The sequence below is a fragment of the Lytechinus pictus genome, chromosome 3 (genome assembly GCF_037042905.1).
Source record: "Lytechinus pictus isolate F3 Inbred chromosome 3, Lp3.0, whole genome shotgun sequence".
NCBI classification, from domain to species: Eukaryota; Metazoa; Echinodermata; class Echinoidea; order Temnopleuroida; family Toxopneustidae; genus Lytechinus; species Lytechinus pictus.
In genome coordinates, this window is record NC_087247.1 from 75447311 (window position 1) to 75465968 (window position 18658).

The following is an 18658-nucleotide window of genomic DNA, read 5'->3' on the forward strand; positions in this document are numbered from 1 at the left end:
ATGACAGCACATGCAAAATAGCTACAGAGGAGACCTAGCAAATCTGTATCAATCCTTGACAAAGGATAGGTGTCAGGGATCATACCTACGATACATTAAAAGAGGAAAAGATTAGGAAATAAACATAAGGAATATAATTTCAATAAGAAAAAAAAAATCAAGAAAAAGTATAAAGTACTGGTCAGAAAATGAAATGTGTTTTTTTTGTCATACCTGTGTGACTTCTTTGCGAGTTTTTTCTTGGGTTGTGTGATAAAGACGACTTGTCTTATCTAAGTCCTCTTCCATTATTTCAAGCTTTGCTGCCTTCTCTTCTATTTCTTCCATCTGAATAAACAAAACAAATCATAAATGAATATCATGATGATTCTCAACAAGTGAAATGATACCAAAAAAAATATTAAATTCAATGCATGAATGGATGACTGGATTATAAATCCTTTCAATTCAACTTGATTGATATAACCTTTCCATATATCAATATCATCTGTATTATAAGCAACCATTCTCTAGTAAAAACATCAAATCATTACAGAGTATCAATAAAATTGTGCTCTATTACAATATATTAGTTTCATTATTCAGTGCAATGTTATTGTTTAATATTGTATGCATAAAAATGCAAATAATCTGCATACTTTGATATTTTTATTCTATCAATATACAATTCATGTGTTGTGGTCTGCAAATGTTTGCAATAAATGCTCCCTGTATATGTATATTTATTACATTTTTCATCACTAAAAGCCTGGAAGAAATAACAAAATGAATAGAATCTGATGAAAAAGAATTTTTTGTTTACCAGACGATCTAATGTTGCAGCCCTAGCAAGCTCCATCTGTCGCTGGTTTCTTGCTTCCTGCTCCTCACGATGTTTACGCTCTTCTTTGATCCGCATCTATGATAAAAAAGACAAGTACAAAGAAATCAAATGAATGAAATGTCACATCTAGAGGCAATAAAAATGTTCTTGATTTTTCTGAAGAAGTGCATTGAAGAATCAATAAAACTTTTGCTCATATCACAAACATTTTAATGAATTACATTTGGGCAAGACCTATAGTACTTTTGGCATTGTTTCACTCACTATAATGATATTATGGGTTGAGAATATGAGAAGGTCATGTGTGTTTCTTTTGGGTAAATCTCTAATTTGATCAGTTATATAGATGGTAGATTTAATACAGAGCTGCCAACCAGAAAAAGAACATTTCAGTATTGTATTTAAAAAAAAATACCATAGGACAACACATAAAGCTGAAACTTTAGAAATCAGTATTTTACATGAAACTATCAGTATTCTTCTCATTTTTCAGTACTAAATACTGAAAATCAGTACTACTTGGCAGTTCTGTTAATATCATATGATCTTTGCCTAAAACATTGGCAAACACTCTTATTAGCTACAACTGATTGTAACTTTTCATATATAGTATGCAACAGACTTACATTTATGTTTGTTAATGAATGGATCATTCATTTCACAGGACCCTGATTAAAAAATATATTGAATATTTTCATCTATATTTTGAAATTCCTATCATTTTTCAATGTTAAATAAACGCTTGTACTTCAAATTTGGATGATAATAGATTACTAGTGACAAGATAGGGCAAATAATTCTTAGAAAACTTACTTCTTTGTCAAGAACTTTCTTGGTTGCCTCCCGTTCCTTCTCAGATGTTGACAAAGCCTTACGTAGCGCCATCACTTGTTGACGTAGGAGAATGACTTCCTCATTTGCACCCATTTTGATTTCCAAGTAGTCCCGCTTACTTCGGTCTAGGTCGTGCTGTAACTGACCAACCTATGGCAATATCACATAGACAGAAGGGTTATGCCTGTTTGCTTTTAAGAAGTTTGTTTTTATTGAAAAAAAATCATGAAAAATAAAAATATTTACAAGTAATTACTATACGATTAGAGTAAAAAATGACAGAAAAAAAAAAAAAAATTAAGAAAAGTAAACAAAGATGGCAGAATGAGCCTCGGTGTTTGATTTAAACTCTTTGATGTGATAGGGGTTATGACTTTGGTACCACTACTTCACATTCCAAATGTCTAATTATTATAGAAAAAGAGTTTCCAACCAATTCAACAATATATATCAAAATAAACGCCTGAAAAAAACAAGTGGAATGCCTCTGGCGGACTTACATGTACCTGCATCACGCGATTCAACATAGCAGCAATGCTGATTTTGAAAACTACTATAACTTGCACAAGATGTTCAGTGATACTTGGTTACTCTTATTTCCACGTTTTATGAACTAGACCAATACACTTACAGAGATATGATGGTAATTCAACAAATACCCCTAACGTGGCCAAAGTTCATTGACCTTACATGACCTTTGACCTTGATCATGTGACCTGAAACTCGCACAGAATGTTCAGTGATACTTGATTACTCTTATGTCCAAGTTTCACGAGTCAGATCCATAAACTTTCAAAGTTATGATGGTAATTCAACAGATACCCCCATTATGGCCAAAGTTCATTGACCTTTGACCTTGGTCATGTGACCTAAAATGCGCACAGGATGTTCAGTGATACTTGATTACTCTTATGTCCCAGTTTTATGAACTAGACCGACACACTTTCAAAGTTATGATGCTAATTCAACAAATACCCCAATTTGGCCAAAGTTCATTGACCCTAAATGACCTTTGACCTTGATCATGTGACCTGAAACTTGCACAGGATGTTCAGTAATACTTGATTACTATTATGTCCAAGTTTCATGAATCAGATCCATAAACTTTCAAAGTTATGATGGTAATTCAACAGATACCCCCAATTCGGCCAAAGTTCATTGACCCTAAATGACCTTTGACCTTGGTCATGTGATGTGAAACCCATGCAGGATGTTCAGTGATACTTGATTAACCTTATGTATAAGTTTCATGAACTAGGTCCATATATTTTCTAAGTTATGATGACATTTCAAAAACTTAACCTTAGGTTAAGATTTTGATGTTGATTCCCCCAACATGGTCTAAGTTCATTGACCCTAAATGACCTTTGACCTTGGTCATGTGACATGAAACTCGGGCAGGATGTTCAGTAATACTTGATTAACCTTATGGTCAAGTTTCATGAACTAGGTCCATATACTTTTCAAGTTATGCTGTCATTTCAAAAACTTAACCTCAGGTTAAGATTTGGTGTTGACGCCGCCGCCGCCGTCGGAAAAGCGGCGCCTATAGTCTCACTCTGCTATGCAGGCGAGACAAAAACACCTTGCCTTCTCTCATGTGCATAATGTCGATTTCCTTTTTTTCCATTAACTTTTTTTTTAAATCTTATGTCTCTCTTTAGAACATGATGATTTTTATATTAGTTGCTCAATACTAAACTGGGCTGGACATAACTAGTAACTATTACTCAATGAATCTTGAAACAAAATGAATGCACTCAAAAGTATACTTTTGAACACTCTTTACCTTGATCAAATTTTCTCATTCTTTTAACTATTATCACATCAACTTTCAGATGAACCATCAAAGGAATTAAATAAATTATGTTGTCTAAAACCACTAAGAATAAGGAAATATTAAATCTAACTAACCAATGCATTATAATGCTCTCTAAGTTTAGTTGTTTTCCATCCATTGAAGCTCTTCATCTTCACAAGTCTTCTAGTTAAAGCATTGTTCTCTTTTCTCACTTCATGAAGCTCTGTAGCTCGTTTTAGATTTAACTGCAGTCCTTCATCAGCTGTGGGAACAGTTCCAAATAATGAATTTTACAATTATTAAATTTCATTCGTTTCAATTTGAATGAAGCTTATCTTTAAGTACAAGACAATCTGAAGAATATAAACATTCAGGTAAAGACATAATTGTGCCTCAAGAATTGGATCACATGTTCAATCTGAAAAATAAGCTTGAAAAAAATATAGACATTTGTTCCAATCCATTTTCTTCTAAATTTTTACTCAAGTTTGGAAAAGAGCTTAATTTTTAAGATTGATAAAGAATGAATGTTCTTTTTCTTATCAGTTTGAGGTCATTTTATTCTTCATTCAATCAGCTTTACAAATTCTTAATATTACATACATCCAGATCCAGCTGTTTTCTTTTTGAACTTTGACATGGCCATGACAGCTTCCTGTCGCACCTGGCTTACGATGTCTGAAGCCTCTTTGTGAAGACGCAACCTGGATCAAGAAAACATTTAACACAAGATACATTGGAAATGTAATGTATTCAGATTAATTATATTCAAAGCACTGAATTGAGCTGATGTTTTGTAAATACAGAGTTATCAAAACATAAAGCATCTTAATTTCATAATTGATAATGTACCCCTACCAATCAAGACGTAGTACTATGGAGTTTATAGGAAAACAGTTCAATAAACAAGTAAAAATTTATAAATATGTATCCATACCACAAGTAAGAATTGACAGAAGTACTATGAGGTATGGGAAACAAAATTGATGACACAAATTAAAAATAAAACAAAGTATGTTGATAGTGAAGTAGAAGTGGTAAACATAACATTAATAGTGCCGACATTAAACATGATAACTGTACTCACCCAAATTCATCAAATTGTTGTTTGAGTGCAAATGCACTATAGAACAGATTCTGAACTAGAGCATCATATTCAGCTTTGACTTTATTTCTAATGTCTTCTTCCTTGGTCATAGCTTCTTCATTCATCTCTGCTAGCTTAGATCGTAATGCTGTGATCTCTGATTAATCAGCAATCAATTATTGGGAAACAAAATATAAACATAAAATTCCATAATAAACATCAAGCATACTATCAAGTTCATATATATATTTAAAAGCAAATCATGGCAATATTACATCTGAGCAATTCCATTAAATAATCAACCTTTTTTTGAACATTCGACCCTTAATTCAGATTCATAATCATATAAATGTATTGGTACATATAAAAAAGGAAAATTGTTTTGTTGGCATAACATAAGTAACATAAGTAGATAGAGCATAATACGCAAATAATACACAATATACATTATCACATCTATAGTAACATGGCTATAGAGAAATAGGAACATAGAAGCAGTTAGATTCCAATTTTACTTATTTAATGAAATAAAAACACTGATTCGATTGTTGAATTAATATTAATGAGAAAAGAATAAATGACAGAAGATAGAAGAGTTTTACCTAATAATAGGTCATGACTCCTATCTGCTAATTGACATTGAATATCAACCACGGCCGCTGTCTGAATATCATCATAGGCCTGCTGAAGATGTTTAATCTCCTGTTAATATAAAAAACATCATATACATGTATATGATTCAAGTATGGTTCATTATCATTATTCTTTTGGTCATACAAATTAGAAAATTGACAAAGATATAGAAAATTAAATTTCTTTACTTTCGAGCAAACCCTCAATGGTGATCACTTTGAATAGGAAACTATGCACAAACCCATCAGATGAAATGAAAATACATTATCAAATACCATTTAAGACATAGTTTTAGAGTTTATGATAAAAATGAAAAAGAAAAGTTATTTCAGCCAATCGTAAACATGCGATATGGTTTCTCACTTGAGATAACTTTAAATAAGGAGCAACCCAAATGAGGAGCATAGTGACATATACCATTGGTCAGATATATGGCAAATTGATTTGTAAAATTGCTGTGATTGAACTATTGTTGATTTCTATAGAGTGATAGGGGTACATCATATGGATGGTATGTGGATATAGCTTCATTACATGCCAGATAATATGGTGCTCTATGGGATATATGCATATCATATGGTGAAAACTGGTGACAACTGCATGTTAATAAGAAAGCCAACACACAAAAGAAATACTATACCTGTTCTCGCTGATAAAGCAACTGATGGTGTTGTCTTAGTAGATTCTCATAGTACATTGAATAATTCTCATAGTTGCCTTTTTCTCTTGCCATGACAGCATTAGCTAACCCAGTGAGAGCACTGTTTAACTGATCTGATGTAAAGAATACTTTGTCACCATCTCTTTGAGCCATATTATGAAGTGTACGTGAGAAGTCATCAGCAACATGAGGCTTGGGGATCATCAGACGTTCATTAATCATCTGTCGATCAAAATCAATTTTAAAATATATATATATATATATATATATTAAAAAAAAAAATTTTATGATGTTTGGTATCGTATCACACAGGAATTTATCTTATTTATCTTATTACTCAAAAATACCTATTCGTACTTAATACTTTTCGGGGGAAAATCATTTTCTCCTAACCAATTTGATCTTCGTTCTATCATCTCATCGCTTAATTTTCTTATTGTTACGTAACGAGTAATGTTATTGCGCAATATTTTCTTTCTTCATTTTTTTCTTTACTGTTACGTAACAATTTGATTATTACAAACAAGCGTTACTATATTTGTTTCTGTGAAGTGCGCGCATCCTCAGCCAGGCATCATAGCAATATCTGTCTGAGGATGCGCTCTCTGATTGATACCACACATTGTTAAACTCCTGAAGAAGACGGAGGACCGTCAAAAATTCGAGTAAACAATAAAAAACTTTATTGGCAATGAAAGCATTATCTTCAGCATTATTTTGTTACCTTACAGAAGCCAATACGTGAATCTTAAAGATGTTTAAGATATATATATATATATATATATATATATAGCTCTTACTCTCGATGCCAAACAGGATATCAACATTAGAATGGAAAGACAAGGGCTCCTTAACTCATAACATAGTGATGAATGTATGTTTGATTTTCAGGGATTGCACAATGTCATCGATGCAATCAATCATTAAAATTTGTTCTAAGATCATTGCTAAGCTTTTTGTATCAGGGCCCTAGTATCTCAAATATATCAAATGTAAAAAAATTAAGCCACTTCACAAAGTCACCAGAACATTTCACTGTTTTTAGGAGACATGGTTTATCACACCGGCAATCTTTGACCCTCATCCACAAATTGTGTAAATGAGATGCATGCCTGTATACATATGTAAGAAGTTGATCCTTAAAACTGCTTTACATGATAGCTTGATAAGTAGAATGATACATAGACAACTAAAAGAAATAACAATGGTACTGAATTCACAGTATTGTCCTCCCCAGATCTTTTATGAGCAATACAATACAGACCATGTAATGAACACTCACCGGTCTCTTCCATAGGTCAGTTGGGAGATTACCTTCATCCCTTGCTCTCTCGGCAACAACGAGGGCATGCTCCTTGGCAATCTTACGCTGGAGCTCATGGATCATATGATGTTCCAGATTATCAAGGAGCTTGACTAGTTGTTTAGCCCTAAGCTCCATCTCTGAGGCTCCTTTAGGAGCAACGATAGGCTCTGAGTCCATTACCATACCCTCATATAGATCTCCCTGTCAGAAATAGAAAATCATTGTAAACTCATATCTGCCCCATGTATAGAATTACAAAATTTGATGTATTAGAATTCATAATTAATCAAATTTAAACATCACTGTTTTTATTATCAAAGAATAAGACGTAATAGACCTTCAACCTGCTATTCACATTATATGTTCCAAGAGGAAATGTACCATTACATAATAATCACAATATAAGCTTTACTTAAAATCAAAGACCTACACTTTTCATTGAAAAAATCATAAAAATATGAAATCAAAACTATGATTTTTCATTGAATAAATAGACAATAGATAACCTTTTATAAAATACACAATCAATAAAACAAAGTAAGAAACCTATCACTGGAAATAAAATATCTAAATTACCTGTCCATATCTCCTGGCTATACTCTTCACCACGGGATAGAGGATCTCAATCTTGTAGGTTTGACTGAATGAACATGGAAAGATATATTATGATTTACTAGATTATCATAAGAAAATCAGAAAATGGCATACATAACAATGGAACCAAGATCAAAGGGGGAGACAGAAAGATGGTGTGGGGCTGAAAAGTCAGACAATGAGAAGAGAGAAAGAGAGACAGAGAAAGTGAGACAAACAGACAGATAGAAAGAAAGACAAAGAGATAGTAAAACGATCCAGGAAACAGCTAGGTAAAAAAAAATCATTTAGCTCAACACTTCATGGAATACAAATTAAATTTAACATGCAACAAAATTGGCTGTATGACTGGGGAAAAAACACAGATTAATTTCTTACCAAAACTTTCTATATAGGGCTGGAGTATTGACCTCTTCAATGGAAATCTTACGTTGACCCCATTCAACCTTGAAGACCTCTAGGCGTTTCCATAGTAACAAGAAATCTTTGAGTAAGGAGTAAGCCTTGACAGGCTCCTTTGTTCTGGAGAGTGCTTTTCCGGTAGTTGAAACAACTGAGTAAAACAAATTATAGTATGGGATTTAATCAATTCCTTATTGACAAAAGACTTAAATACCATGAATTCGGCAGTATATTGGAGGGTTTTTATCTTTCCATTGATTGATTAAGTTGACAGATAAGGGTTGGTCTTTTTTTAATATATTGATAAGATTGATAGTCCTTTGTTTTGAGCTCAATATAAACTCTAATTGCCTCAGTTATGTGGATATGTATCCTGTACATTTGAATGGGAGACAGCTTTCACATAGCCTAGCAATGCAAAGTGCCCGGAATAGCATCATGCGTATCACATACACATACCTTCAGACACTTTTTATATGAGCCAAAATCTAGTTAATCTAAAATTTATTTATTTATTAGAATATCTTTATACAGGATAACATGTTCAGATAATACACACTGTTTTTCAACACAGTCATGTTGACATAAAAATTTAAAAAACAAACAGAAATGCAAAAAATAACTTAAATTCAGATAAAATAATTAAAGGAAAAAAAAAATTGAGTGATATACATATAATTAACGAACATTACAGACGTGAAAGTACATTGTTGATGCTGGAATTTAAATTGCTTTCACTGTTTATTGCAAATTTCCATTCTTACATAAATGTTGCAAAGCAAATGGTTATGATATGATATTTACAAGGTCAATAGAAATGTAGTAAGCTGCAAGATTTCTGTAAACATCAAGGATATTCCTTTGAATTCACAATATTATTTGCTTCCTCCTATCTTTCAAAATCATCCCACATTTAGTCAATGAACTTTAAATAGACATTTTACAAACTACTGTTCTGACATATGAAATGAGCTTGCCTTTAGACAGTCATCAAATAGCCTTGTTTTTTTATATTTATTACAGAATAAGTATGGAAAAAAAACCCTGGTAATCTATCAAAGTTCATGAAAGCACCTTGCTTAGACTCCTTAATTACAGATCCACTTCTAGCACTAGCTGGTCTAGAATGAGATGATGATCTGGTACTAGCAGCACTTCTTGGTCTAGATGGAGTCTTACTGGATTGTATTGCTATATCTTCACCATCACTATCATCAGGTGACATGACAATATCCTGTTGGCCGCTCAGTAGAACATCTTCCATCAGCAGTGATACACCTAATATCTCTCCATTCGCAACATGTCTGCGAAAAAAAGAAGAAAAAAATGAATAATAATGATAGATACTTTATGAGATTTAATTCATTCATGATATATGATTATCTGTATAGCTTGATGATCAAATATGCTTCAAATTCCTACGCCTAAGTCATTCGTTTTGGCCCCCATGAGCTTGTCATTCCCTAGCTGCACGACAGAAAGAGTGTGACATTTCAATCATCATTGTCGATTCTAAGCTGTGAAACAAGGTACCGACCTTCCTGAAGACTGCCAATCTCAGGACAAAAAGCTTGTGAAGGTCCATTTAGTTTCTTAATAAAATGTTGCTGTTTATTGTTCAACTGGTATCTTTGGAAATGTTATGACTGTTGAGTGGCAATCATATATCTAGTGTAGTAGATTGTGAAGCAATGTGTAATGTGCAATGTGTAACAAGGAAAAGGTGCTATACCATATACTCACAAAGATTTGATTGGATTGCAATCGTCACAATCTGATTCTTACGCTTTTCTTGATTCTGGATCATAGAATTCGATGGAATTCATTTCAGATACTTGACAGAAGTATCATATTTGCAATTCTCAAAATGGCAATTGTTTGCCAAATGCATTTGAGAAACAAAACTCTTTCATAATTCTTTTTAATAGAGCATTCACCTTTCAGTGCTGTTGGTATTCTACTAATATAGTACATACCTATCTACATCCTTGAGTCCTGATAGACATAGCTGCATGTTGTTTTCAATCTGTTGCCATTGCCAGAATCTAAGATTAAATGGCCCTCGCCTGTTAAATTAACAAATATTAAGAACATGGGGTTAATGCTATAAAATCCTCAGTACCAGTCTACAAAAGAAAATGAAATGGTAATTCATGTTGAGCTGTTACTGAATCCACAGAAAATTACACTTTCATAAGAGTAAGAGTAATACAAAATATCATTAAGGATGTTGCACAAGATCCAAGAAAACACTAAAGTCTTTTAGTTTATTGTGAACAAAAGTTAAAACTTTTCTTATTTTCTTAAGATATCAGAAAATTGTTTCAAATAGAAATGTGACATACCTTCCTAAGAATGTTCTATAAGGAAATAACTCCTGTGCCTTGCTATCTCTTGGCTGCAATGGTTCTGGGACACACATGTAAGTGTTGTAGAGTGTTGGTCTCTGAACATTGCTTAGAGCAGGGAGAGCTGATGACATGTTCATGGTCACACTGCGGTATCCACCTACATTCTTTGTTGATAACAGGGTATCTCGAAGGGTGTAACGGATGGAGGAATCAAACTCAAGGAAGAGAATATCACGTCTTAGACTCAAAAAATCTGCAATCTGGATAGAGTAAAAATATAATGGGTGTTACAAAAGTCCAAGACAATGAAAACCAATGAAGTCTACATTAACTGCATATTTTCAAGTTAGAAGACATAAAAATCTGGATTGTTAGTGAAACAATTTAGACAGTATTCATAGCATACATCAGACAATTTATTTGAAAATTCAGGTGTCCTATAAAACATGGATGTCTTAGAACTTATAAACAGTTTTCTGTCAATGCAATTTTACAACATGATGAGCATGAAAATTTTTTCCTTTTTCAACTATAAAACAGGCTCCAGGATCAGAGACATCTAAGTCTTCTTGCAATAGTTAAACTCTTCTTTAACTTTGGACTTGTATCTTGGAACTAAGATACTATTACTTCCAATATCACTATAGCTACATGTACCGGTGAGCTAAAAAAATATAACCCACAATCCCCAACATTTTATCTTAGCATGATATTTCTGACCATACAAAGATCAGTTGAGATTAAATATCTGAAAAGGATTATATTTGTTTTAATTTCCTGCATGAACCGTATTACATCAGTTGGCTGCTAAAACCTCTTGTCTCAAAATCTAAAAATGTTAGGACAGCTTTAAATAATCCACTTTAGAGTTAAAATACAAGTAGTTACTGTCTTTTGCTCAGTAAGGAGTTCTCTATGGGCAAAAAGCCAGGAAAACATTGCTCTATATAACATCACTCTCAACATAACATAATTGTAGAACATCCCCTCAACTGCTCTGATCACCGTCCTGTTCTTGTCACTGTAACCCTTCCTGCATCCAAGTCTACACTTCTTCTTTAGCACATGCATGAGACAAGGCTTGGCCCCCCTACAGCAATTAAGAGGTACTACATCTTGTGGCCAAGTGACTGCAGTGAAATTGCTTCACTTTAAACCAATCCACAAGAACTGGAAGCAGCCAATAGCTTCCGAAACCTCCACTCCCTCTTACTGGACAAAACCTCTGTGGATCTGCTCTTTGTTTATCTTCAAGATCGGATGCTAGAGCTTTCCTTGAGACCTCCTCATAAACCCCATACAGAAAGGATATAAGGCAAACCTGACTGGACTCAGGAGGTCAGTTCTGCATACTCCCTTTCCTGAGCCAATTAAAGGAAGTGGAAGCAAGCTGCTAAACCAGAAGAGTTCCCTAAGATGATCTGAAGCCTCAATCAGACTAAACGTGCAAAGAAAGACAGAGTCAGCCAATGATATGAATAACTTCTTGTTTTACAGTCTTGTAAAATCAAACAAAGCTGGCAGAACCCCAACACTGGACCTTTCATTTCTGGTATACAAGGAGACTCTGTACCAGGGTAAGGATGCTATCAAGGGCTGGAAATTTTTATTTCCAAGACCTCTTTTCCCAGATCCTACTGCTGTCTGCTGCAAGGAAAGACAGAGTCAGCAAATGATATTAATAGCTTCTTGATTTACAGTCTTGTAAAATCAAACAAAGCTGGCAGAACCCCAACACTGGACCTTCCATTTCTGGTATACAAGGAGACTCTGTACCAGGGTAAGGATGTTATCAAGGGCTGGATATTTTTATTTCCAAGACCTCTTTTCCCAGATCCTACTGCTGCCAGCTGTGAAGAGGTGGCTCCGATCATCCCAGCCAAACACTTGACTGAGCAACCCGCTAATCTACTCCCCAGTCACTTTTTAGGCACTGTGAAAGACTCTCACTCTCACCTCACATGATGTTGATGAAGCCACCAGGAAACTCAAGCTACAAAAAGCTCAAGGCCTTGACAACATAACCTCTGAGCATTTGAGCATTCAAGTCCAGTCCTTTGTCGCCTACATCTCCTACTCTTCCAAAACTCCATCAGACTTGGACATCTTCCAGCTTCACTGAAAAAAGCAGCCATTATTCCTGTGCATTCAGGAAGGAGCATACCTGTTAGCAATCCCTCTAGCTACAGAGGAATCTCGCTTACCCCTACTCTGTCAAAACTCTTGGAAATGCCTTGAAACCTAAGATTGAGGACTCTCTGGTCATAGCCAGCACTCCAAATGAGCTTCAATTTGGATTCCAAGCTACAAAGTCCTGTATATTCATTTCAAAGACCCTTTAGATACTTATCAAGCTGAATACAACTCAGAAGAAGCCAACATATAAGTGCTGCAAGTCAGGCCGCATGTTCGGGTTCGGTTCGGCAGAGTTCTGGAATTTTTTTCCATACTTTGGTTCAGTTCATGGTTTGGCAATGTATGACTATATAAATTACAAAAAACATTTGGAAAAAAAGATTTGCTAGCCCTGAACCATGTAATATTCGTCATAACCAACTTATGTCCCATACTTGAAACAAATTTTGTTTTTAAAAAGAATGGTTATAAAAACTGTTGCATAATTTTTTTTTTTCATTTAAGAAAAGTAGTAAAAAGTCCTATTTTCATTTCAAATTATATAAAATTACCAAAGGAAAAAAAATGAAAATGGAAGAATGAGGATAGACACAGAATTTCAATGAACAGAATATTATCTTTATCGATGGGTTGATTAAGCTGCTGAGGGATGAAGATCTAGGATCCCACTGTCATAACATGTATGCAGGGGTTAATGATCTCGCTTACAATGTGGCCCTCATAGCTTCCATAGCCGAAGAACTTCAATCCATGCTGAACCTCACCTATTCACCCATACTTATGCAACTAAATGGAAGTACAAAATCAACCCATCAAAGAGTGCAATCCTCGTTTTCAAATGACAAGGCCACGTCAAGTACATCTGGTTCCTGGATGATGTAGAAGTTAAAGAAATTGGTCAGCATCCCCACCTTGGAGTTACCAAGTCCTCTACTGCTATAGATCCTGCACGGAACATCATTGCCAAGTGATACAATACCATATTTGCCATGTTAGGTGGCTCGGGTTCAAGGAACAACCTCTGGTTTCCAACTATTGCTAAGTCCACCTATTACATCCCTACGATGCTCTATGGAATTGCAGCTTTTAGAGTCACCTAGAGGTCCTGGCCCTCCTCTTCAAGAAGCTCCTTGGTCTTCCAAAAAGTACAGCAAATGAGGTGGTCTTCCTCCTGATGGGAATTATCCCTCTATCTCTGCAGGTGGACCTTAATACCTTGCTGACCCTCGGGCAACTGTGTACCTACTGACAGATTCGAGCACAGGATAATCCTGAATGCACTCGCTGCAGATATCCCCTTCATATCCTTGCTAATCACCAAATACAGCTTGCCCTCTATCGTCTCGGACCCCCTTGAGCATCAGCTACCCCTCCAGGAAAAGACTATGCCGCCAGCGATCTTCAGGAACTGACCTAGCTGATGCCATCCAGGAAAAGCACACTTGCAATTTGGAAGCTTTGTTCAGTTCTCCCATGCCCTAGCACTGTCTCCCCCTGCACTACTTTCACACCTCTGTATTGCCAAAAAACTCCGCTCCAATCCTGACCGGCACCTACCCAACACAAAACAATAGGCAAGTCTCCCAGAGCCACCTGTAGACTTTGTTTCAGACAATGAAAGCTCCATCCACTTTCTTGCATCTTGTCCAATCCTCGACTCCCAATGACCAGTACTCATTCAGCATGTTTTGTCCCTGAGCCCCCTACATCATTTACCCAAGCTTTCACCACTCCTGATCCCCACATCCTTGCCACTAGTATCCTTTTACTCTCCTCGCACCGATCTGCTACTCTTGCTGCTGACGTAACGACCCACTGCCTCTTAAAAATTCACCATATTCGTTGAGAGAAACTCCAAGTCAACCAACTTGCGGATAATCACTGATCCTCGAATGTTGCAGAAAATCAACTTGAGATTAGATAAGGTTGTCAGCATTGCAATACAGCTCTGTCTCTCCTCATTTTTTTTCTTCAAATTTTGAGATACAAGTTTTAACAGTTCACCAATGGTACGTCTTTGACTTAATGTTGCCATAAGGAGAAAATATTTTACATTCTCATGCTAATACCAACATTTTTAGGATCATCAGGACATTGTTGTTGATTTCTGAACCTCTCTGAGTTCAAAACAGATTCCAGACCAATCTAAGTCCACTTCCTTAACCCTATCTAGGCCGGGGGGGGTGGGCCTCCGAGGCCCCCCTCAACGAGTCGCGCAATATTTCCGCCGCGCAAAATTTTTTGAACGCGCTACTCGCTGACTTTTTACTTTCAAGTCTTGCGCAACTTTTGAGACCAATTTCGCGTCGCCCGGGTACGCGGTTCTGAAATTACGCAACGTTATGTAAGTGCATGTCAGACCAAAAATTGCTCAAAAACGTGATTTTGTGTACAAAGTCAATGTAAATTGTGTTTTCAACCAAATACCATAAATGTATTATTATTTTTAGTTTTGCTGGTCTAAATGTATGTATTTTATGCTGTTTATGATCTTAGAAGAGTCCCCAACAAATTTCATTGAAAAAACAATGAAAAACAAAGGGTAAAAAAAAACAAAGAAATACATAAGAAATTGCAAAAAACAATATAATACATAAGAAATTGATCTGATATCACAATTTTGTTCAAGTAAACTTGCTAAGAGCACCAGAAAGAGTTTCTATGCCAAAAATTAGAACATTTGGAGCTTTATTTAGGGAGTTAAAGGATAAAGTATGATTTTGCATACTCATTATGCATAAATTAACATAATTACTTAATAACAATTCGCATGAAATAAATTACTATACAATTTTGTAGATTATATCCCAGACAACCTGCGTGCCAAGGGGGGGCCTGGGAGGCCCCCCCCCCCCCCCCGGCCATATGAACTCCCAAAATACCCCGGCCTAGATAGGGTTAAAATACTAACCTGTTCAGGATCATTAGGATCCTCCATATTGTTGATTTGTTTCTGAATCTCTCTGAGTTCAGAACAGATTCCTTCTGTTCCACCCCAGTCTGCTGTAATATCCTTCTTTTGAGAACCAAGTCTGATTTAAAAACAAACAAAAATACATCATAAAATGGTTATTAGGATCTATACATGAAGTAAATTTTCTTAAGCCCCTTTAAACCAGATGACCATAAAAAAACTTATTAATGGATGAAATACCCATGGGGCAGAGGCAATATCTATTCATTTTTATTGAGTTTGAACATTTTCCTAATTCAACAACTGTACAAAATTAAATTTGATTTCATATCTCCACAAAAGCTAAAGATATAATTTTTATAACAAATATAATTTACAATTTATAGGTAAAAAAGAGAAAATTAGAAATGACCTAGTTGTCCTAGCATGTCTATTCTAACAATTTACAATTGATTAGAGTCGGACTTTGTATGAAACACAAAAATATAGCAACTTAGTCAGCTTCATGTCAGGTGAAAGTATGATATTTGTGTTTAATAATGTGATAATGAAAATATCTAAAATTAAACAATATAACACCAGGTGAATCTACCTTGCATGTGAGCTACCCAGCTTGGAGTGTGCACAAAGGTACTGTAGGATGTCATGGAGTGCTGATATAATCCTTAATGAGACAGAGAGTGCCCTCACACATGTATCTTCATCCAGTGTCTTGAACATGACTAGAGACTCAGTATGATGTGGTAGAAACCACATGTTAAGGAGTGTGGTACCATCAGGAGAGAGTAAACGTCTTGGACGTTTCTTCAATTCCCTGTAATCATAAATAAACAATTTCATTTCATTATCTGTTGCCCTGATGAGTTATTTTATTTCGCTATATCTATACACAAATTATTTTTTTTTCATATGGATAAAGCTGTCCCCTTTTGAGGTTTCAAAATAAACAGAGGACAATTACATTATGGTGCATACAACATCTATGCCAAGATTTCATTGTTGAAAAAAAAAACCCAAACCCTCCCCCCCCCAAAAAAAAAAAAAAAACCCACAGGGATTACATGCAGATAAAGTTGTCAATTAAAATTACTAAGTCCATCAGTATGACATAGGAGCTTCATACATGCTTCTGATTGGTTGAATATCTGAAACAATTTTTATCTTTGAGTTATGTTCAATACACACAACATTATCTGCAAATGACCCCAGGTGAAAGTAGTACAATAAGGAAGGGCTATAGGCAATCCCAAACAGAACAAACAATTAAAATTGATAATAAAATTATTTCTAACCTTGGATTTGTTTCTAATCCTTTTACATCGTCTTCAGGACCTTTCTTCTCATTCTGTAGACCACAAACAAAGTGAGTTTTCTTGACCATATCAAACTCATCTAATAGGTTCATCATACTATTAATGTAGGAGATAATTTGACCTCTTAAAGAATACTGGGATACACGCCTCATGAAACGATGACAGAACTTCACTATCAGTTCCCTAAAGGAATGAAGAAAAATAATGAGCTTAAAAATAATTCATGTTAAATTTTGATGAACTTATCAGGAAAAGATTGATTGAATATCATAAACAATAAAAATTCAAATATCACTGCAAGACTCAACACTAGACTTGGGTCAAATAATTAAAAAATAAAAATGTTAAAATTTACTTGGCCGATTGGGTAAGTAGAATTATGACTGTCAAATGTTTGAAATTATCTTACCAGGATTGAACAAAATATGCAATTTCCATTTAGAATTATGCAAAAACAGCATCAAAGTTCACTCGCAAATTGAATGTGATCTGTCAGGAATGTGACAGAAAAGCTACATACTGCACTTTGTGGAGCTAGCTCATGCAATTACACAGGTACATCTTTTCCTATGCGCAGTCCTGTCCCAATGGCTCGCTCTGCCTGTGTGAGCGGGTGATCGTACAATTGGCAGAAAACACAGACCAGGGGGCCTGTTTACATGTTTTATAAAGCTCTTCGTAGGTTTCACATAACTTTACAAAAGACTGGAACATGTTCTTGGGTGCTACACTAATCCCATTCTTACTTAATCATTTAGCACAGACTAAAACTGATCATCAGTCATTTGTAGTGCAACACTAAACCCATCCTTACTTAAAGGGATGCTCCAGGCTGAAGATATTAATATCTCAATAAATAGAGTAAAATTCACTAAGCAAAATGCTGACAATTTGATCAAAATCGGATAACAAATAACAAAGTTATTGAATTTTAAAGATTTGCATTATTCCATTCAAACAGTTCTAGGCATGTCTTCAAGAACATTATAATAATAATAATATAAGTATATTTACCCAGGGAAGCCACTTAAGTTCTGAAAACTGTTCTCCCAGCGGGCCCTGCTATTAGTATTACCCCAGCTTTAGCTGGGCTGCCTAGGCGCTCAAGCAGTCAAGGAATTTCTTTCTAATGGGTACCCATTCACCTCACCTGGGTTGAGTGCAGCACAATGTGGATAAAATTCTTGCTGAAGGAAATTACGCCATGGCTGGGATTCGAACCCATGACCCTCTGTTTCAAAGTCAGAATACTAATCCACTGGGCCACAATGCTCGACTAATTCATTAGGCGGCTGATGATGTCATATCCCCAATTGTTCTTTTGTATTTTATTGTACGAAATTAGGTTCATTCAAAATTTTTCTACCAAGAACTAAACCAATTAGATTGACAACTGATTAATTGCCTTAGTTATTTATTGCTGCAACTTATTTCATCATAAAGGAGACACATCATTTACACATTTATGAAAAAATGAAACATTTATGATTTCATGCAATAAATTATAAGGGAAAGTGGGGATATCACATCATCAGCCCACCTAATGAATATTCACGATGACATGCCTAGAACTACTTAACCGGAATAACACAAATCTTTAAAATTCAATAACTTTGTTATTTGTTATCCGATTTTGATGAAATTTTCTGCATTTTGCTCTGTGAATTTTACTATATCTATTTAGATATAAATATCTTCAGCCCAGACCACCCCTTGAATCATTTAGGACTACAGCTGATCACCAGTCATTTGTAATGCTACACTAATCTCATTCTTACTTAATCATTAAGCACTAGAACTGAT

General features: G+C 35.1%; 1 protein-coding gene across 4 annotated transcripts in view; it reads right to left on the reverse strand.

The window, feature by feature from the left end:
- Window positions 1–18658, reverse strand: part of LOC129256690 (uncharacterized) — an 82019-nt gene that overhangs the window by 16892 nt on the left and 46469 nt on the right. For all 4 annotated transcript variants that reach the window (XM_064097733.1, XM_064097730.1, XM_064097732.1 and 1 more), the window contains 17 exons: window positions 16835–17038; window positions 16135–16356; window positions 15540–15660; window positions 10487–10752; window positions 10118–10207; window positions 9216–9445; window positions 8118–8292; window positions 7722–7785; window positions 7122–7346; window positions 5819–6061; window positions 5148–5247; window positions 4546–4702; window positions 4062–4162; window positions 3572–3720; window positions 1637–1807; window positions 803–898; window positions 214–327 (listed from right to left, as the gene is read on the reverse strand). In XM_064097733.1, coding sequence (XP_063953803.1) covers window positions 214–327; window positions 803–898; window positions 1637–1807; window positions 3572–3720; window positions 4062–4162; window positions 4546–4702; window positions 5148–5247; window positions 5819–6061; window positions 7122–7346; window positions 7722–7785; window positions 8118–8292; window positions 9216–9445; window positions 10118–10207; window positions 10487–10752; window positions 15540–15660; window positions 16135–16356; window positions 16835–17038 — 2728 coding nt within the window. The remainder of the gene's footprint in view (window positions 1–213; window positions 328–802; window positions 899–1636; window positions 1808–3571; window positions 3721–4061; window positions 4163–4545; window positions 4703–5147; window positions 5248–5818; window positions 6062–7121; window positions 7347–7721; window positions 7786–8117; window positions 8293–9215; window positions 9446–10117; window positions 10208–10486; window positions 10753–15539; window positions 15661–16134; window positions 16357–16834; window positions 17039–18658) is intronic.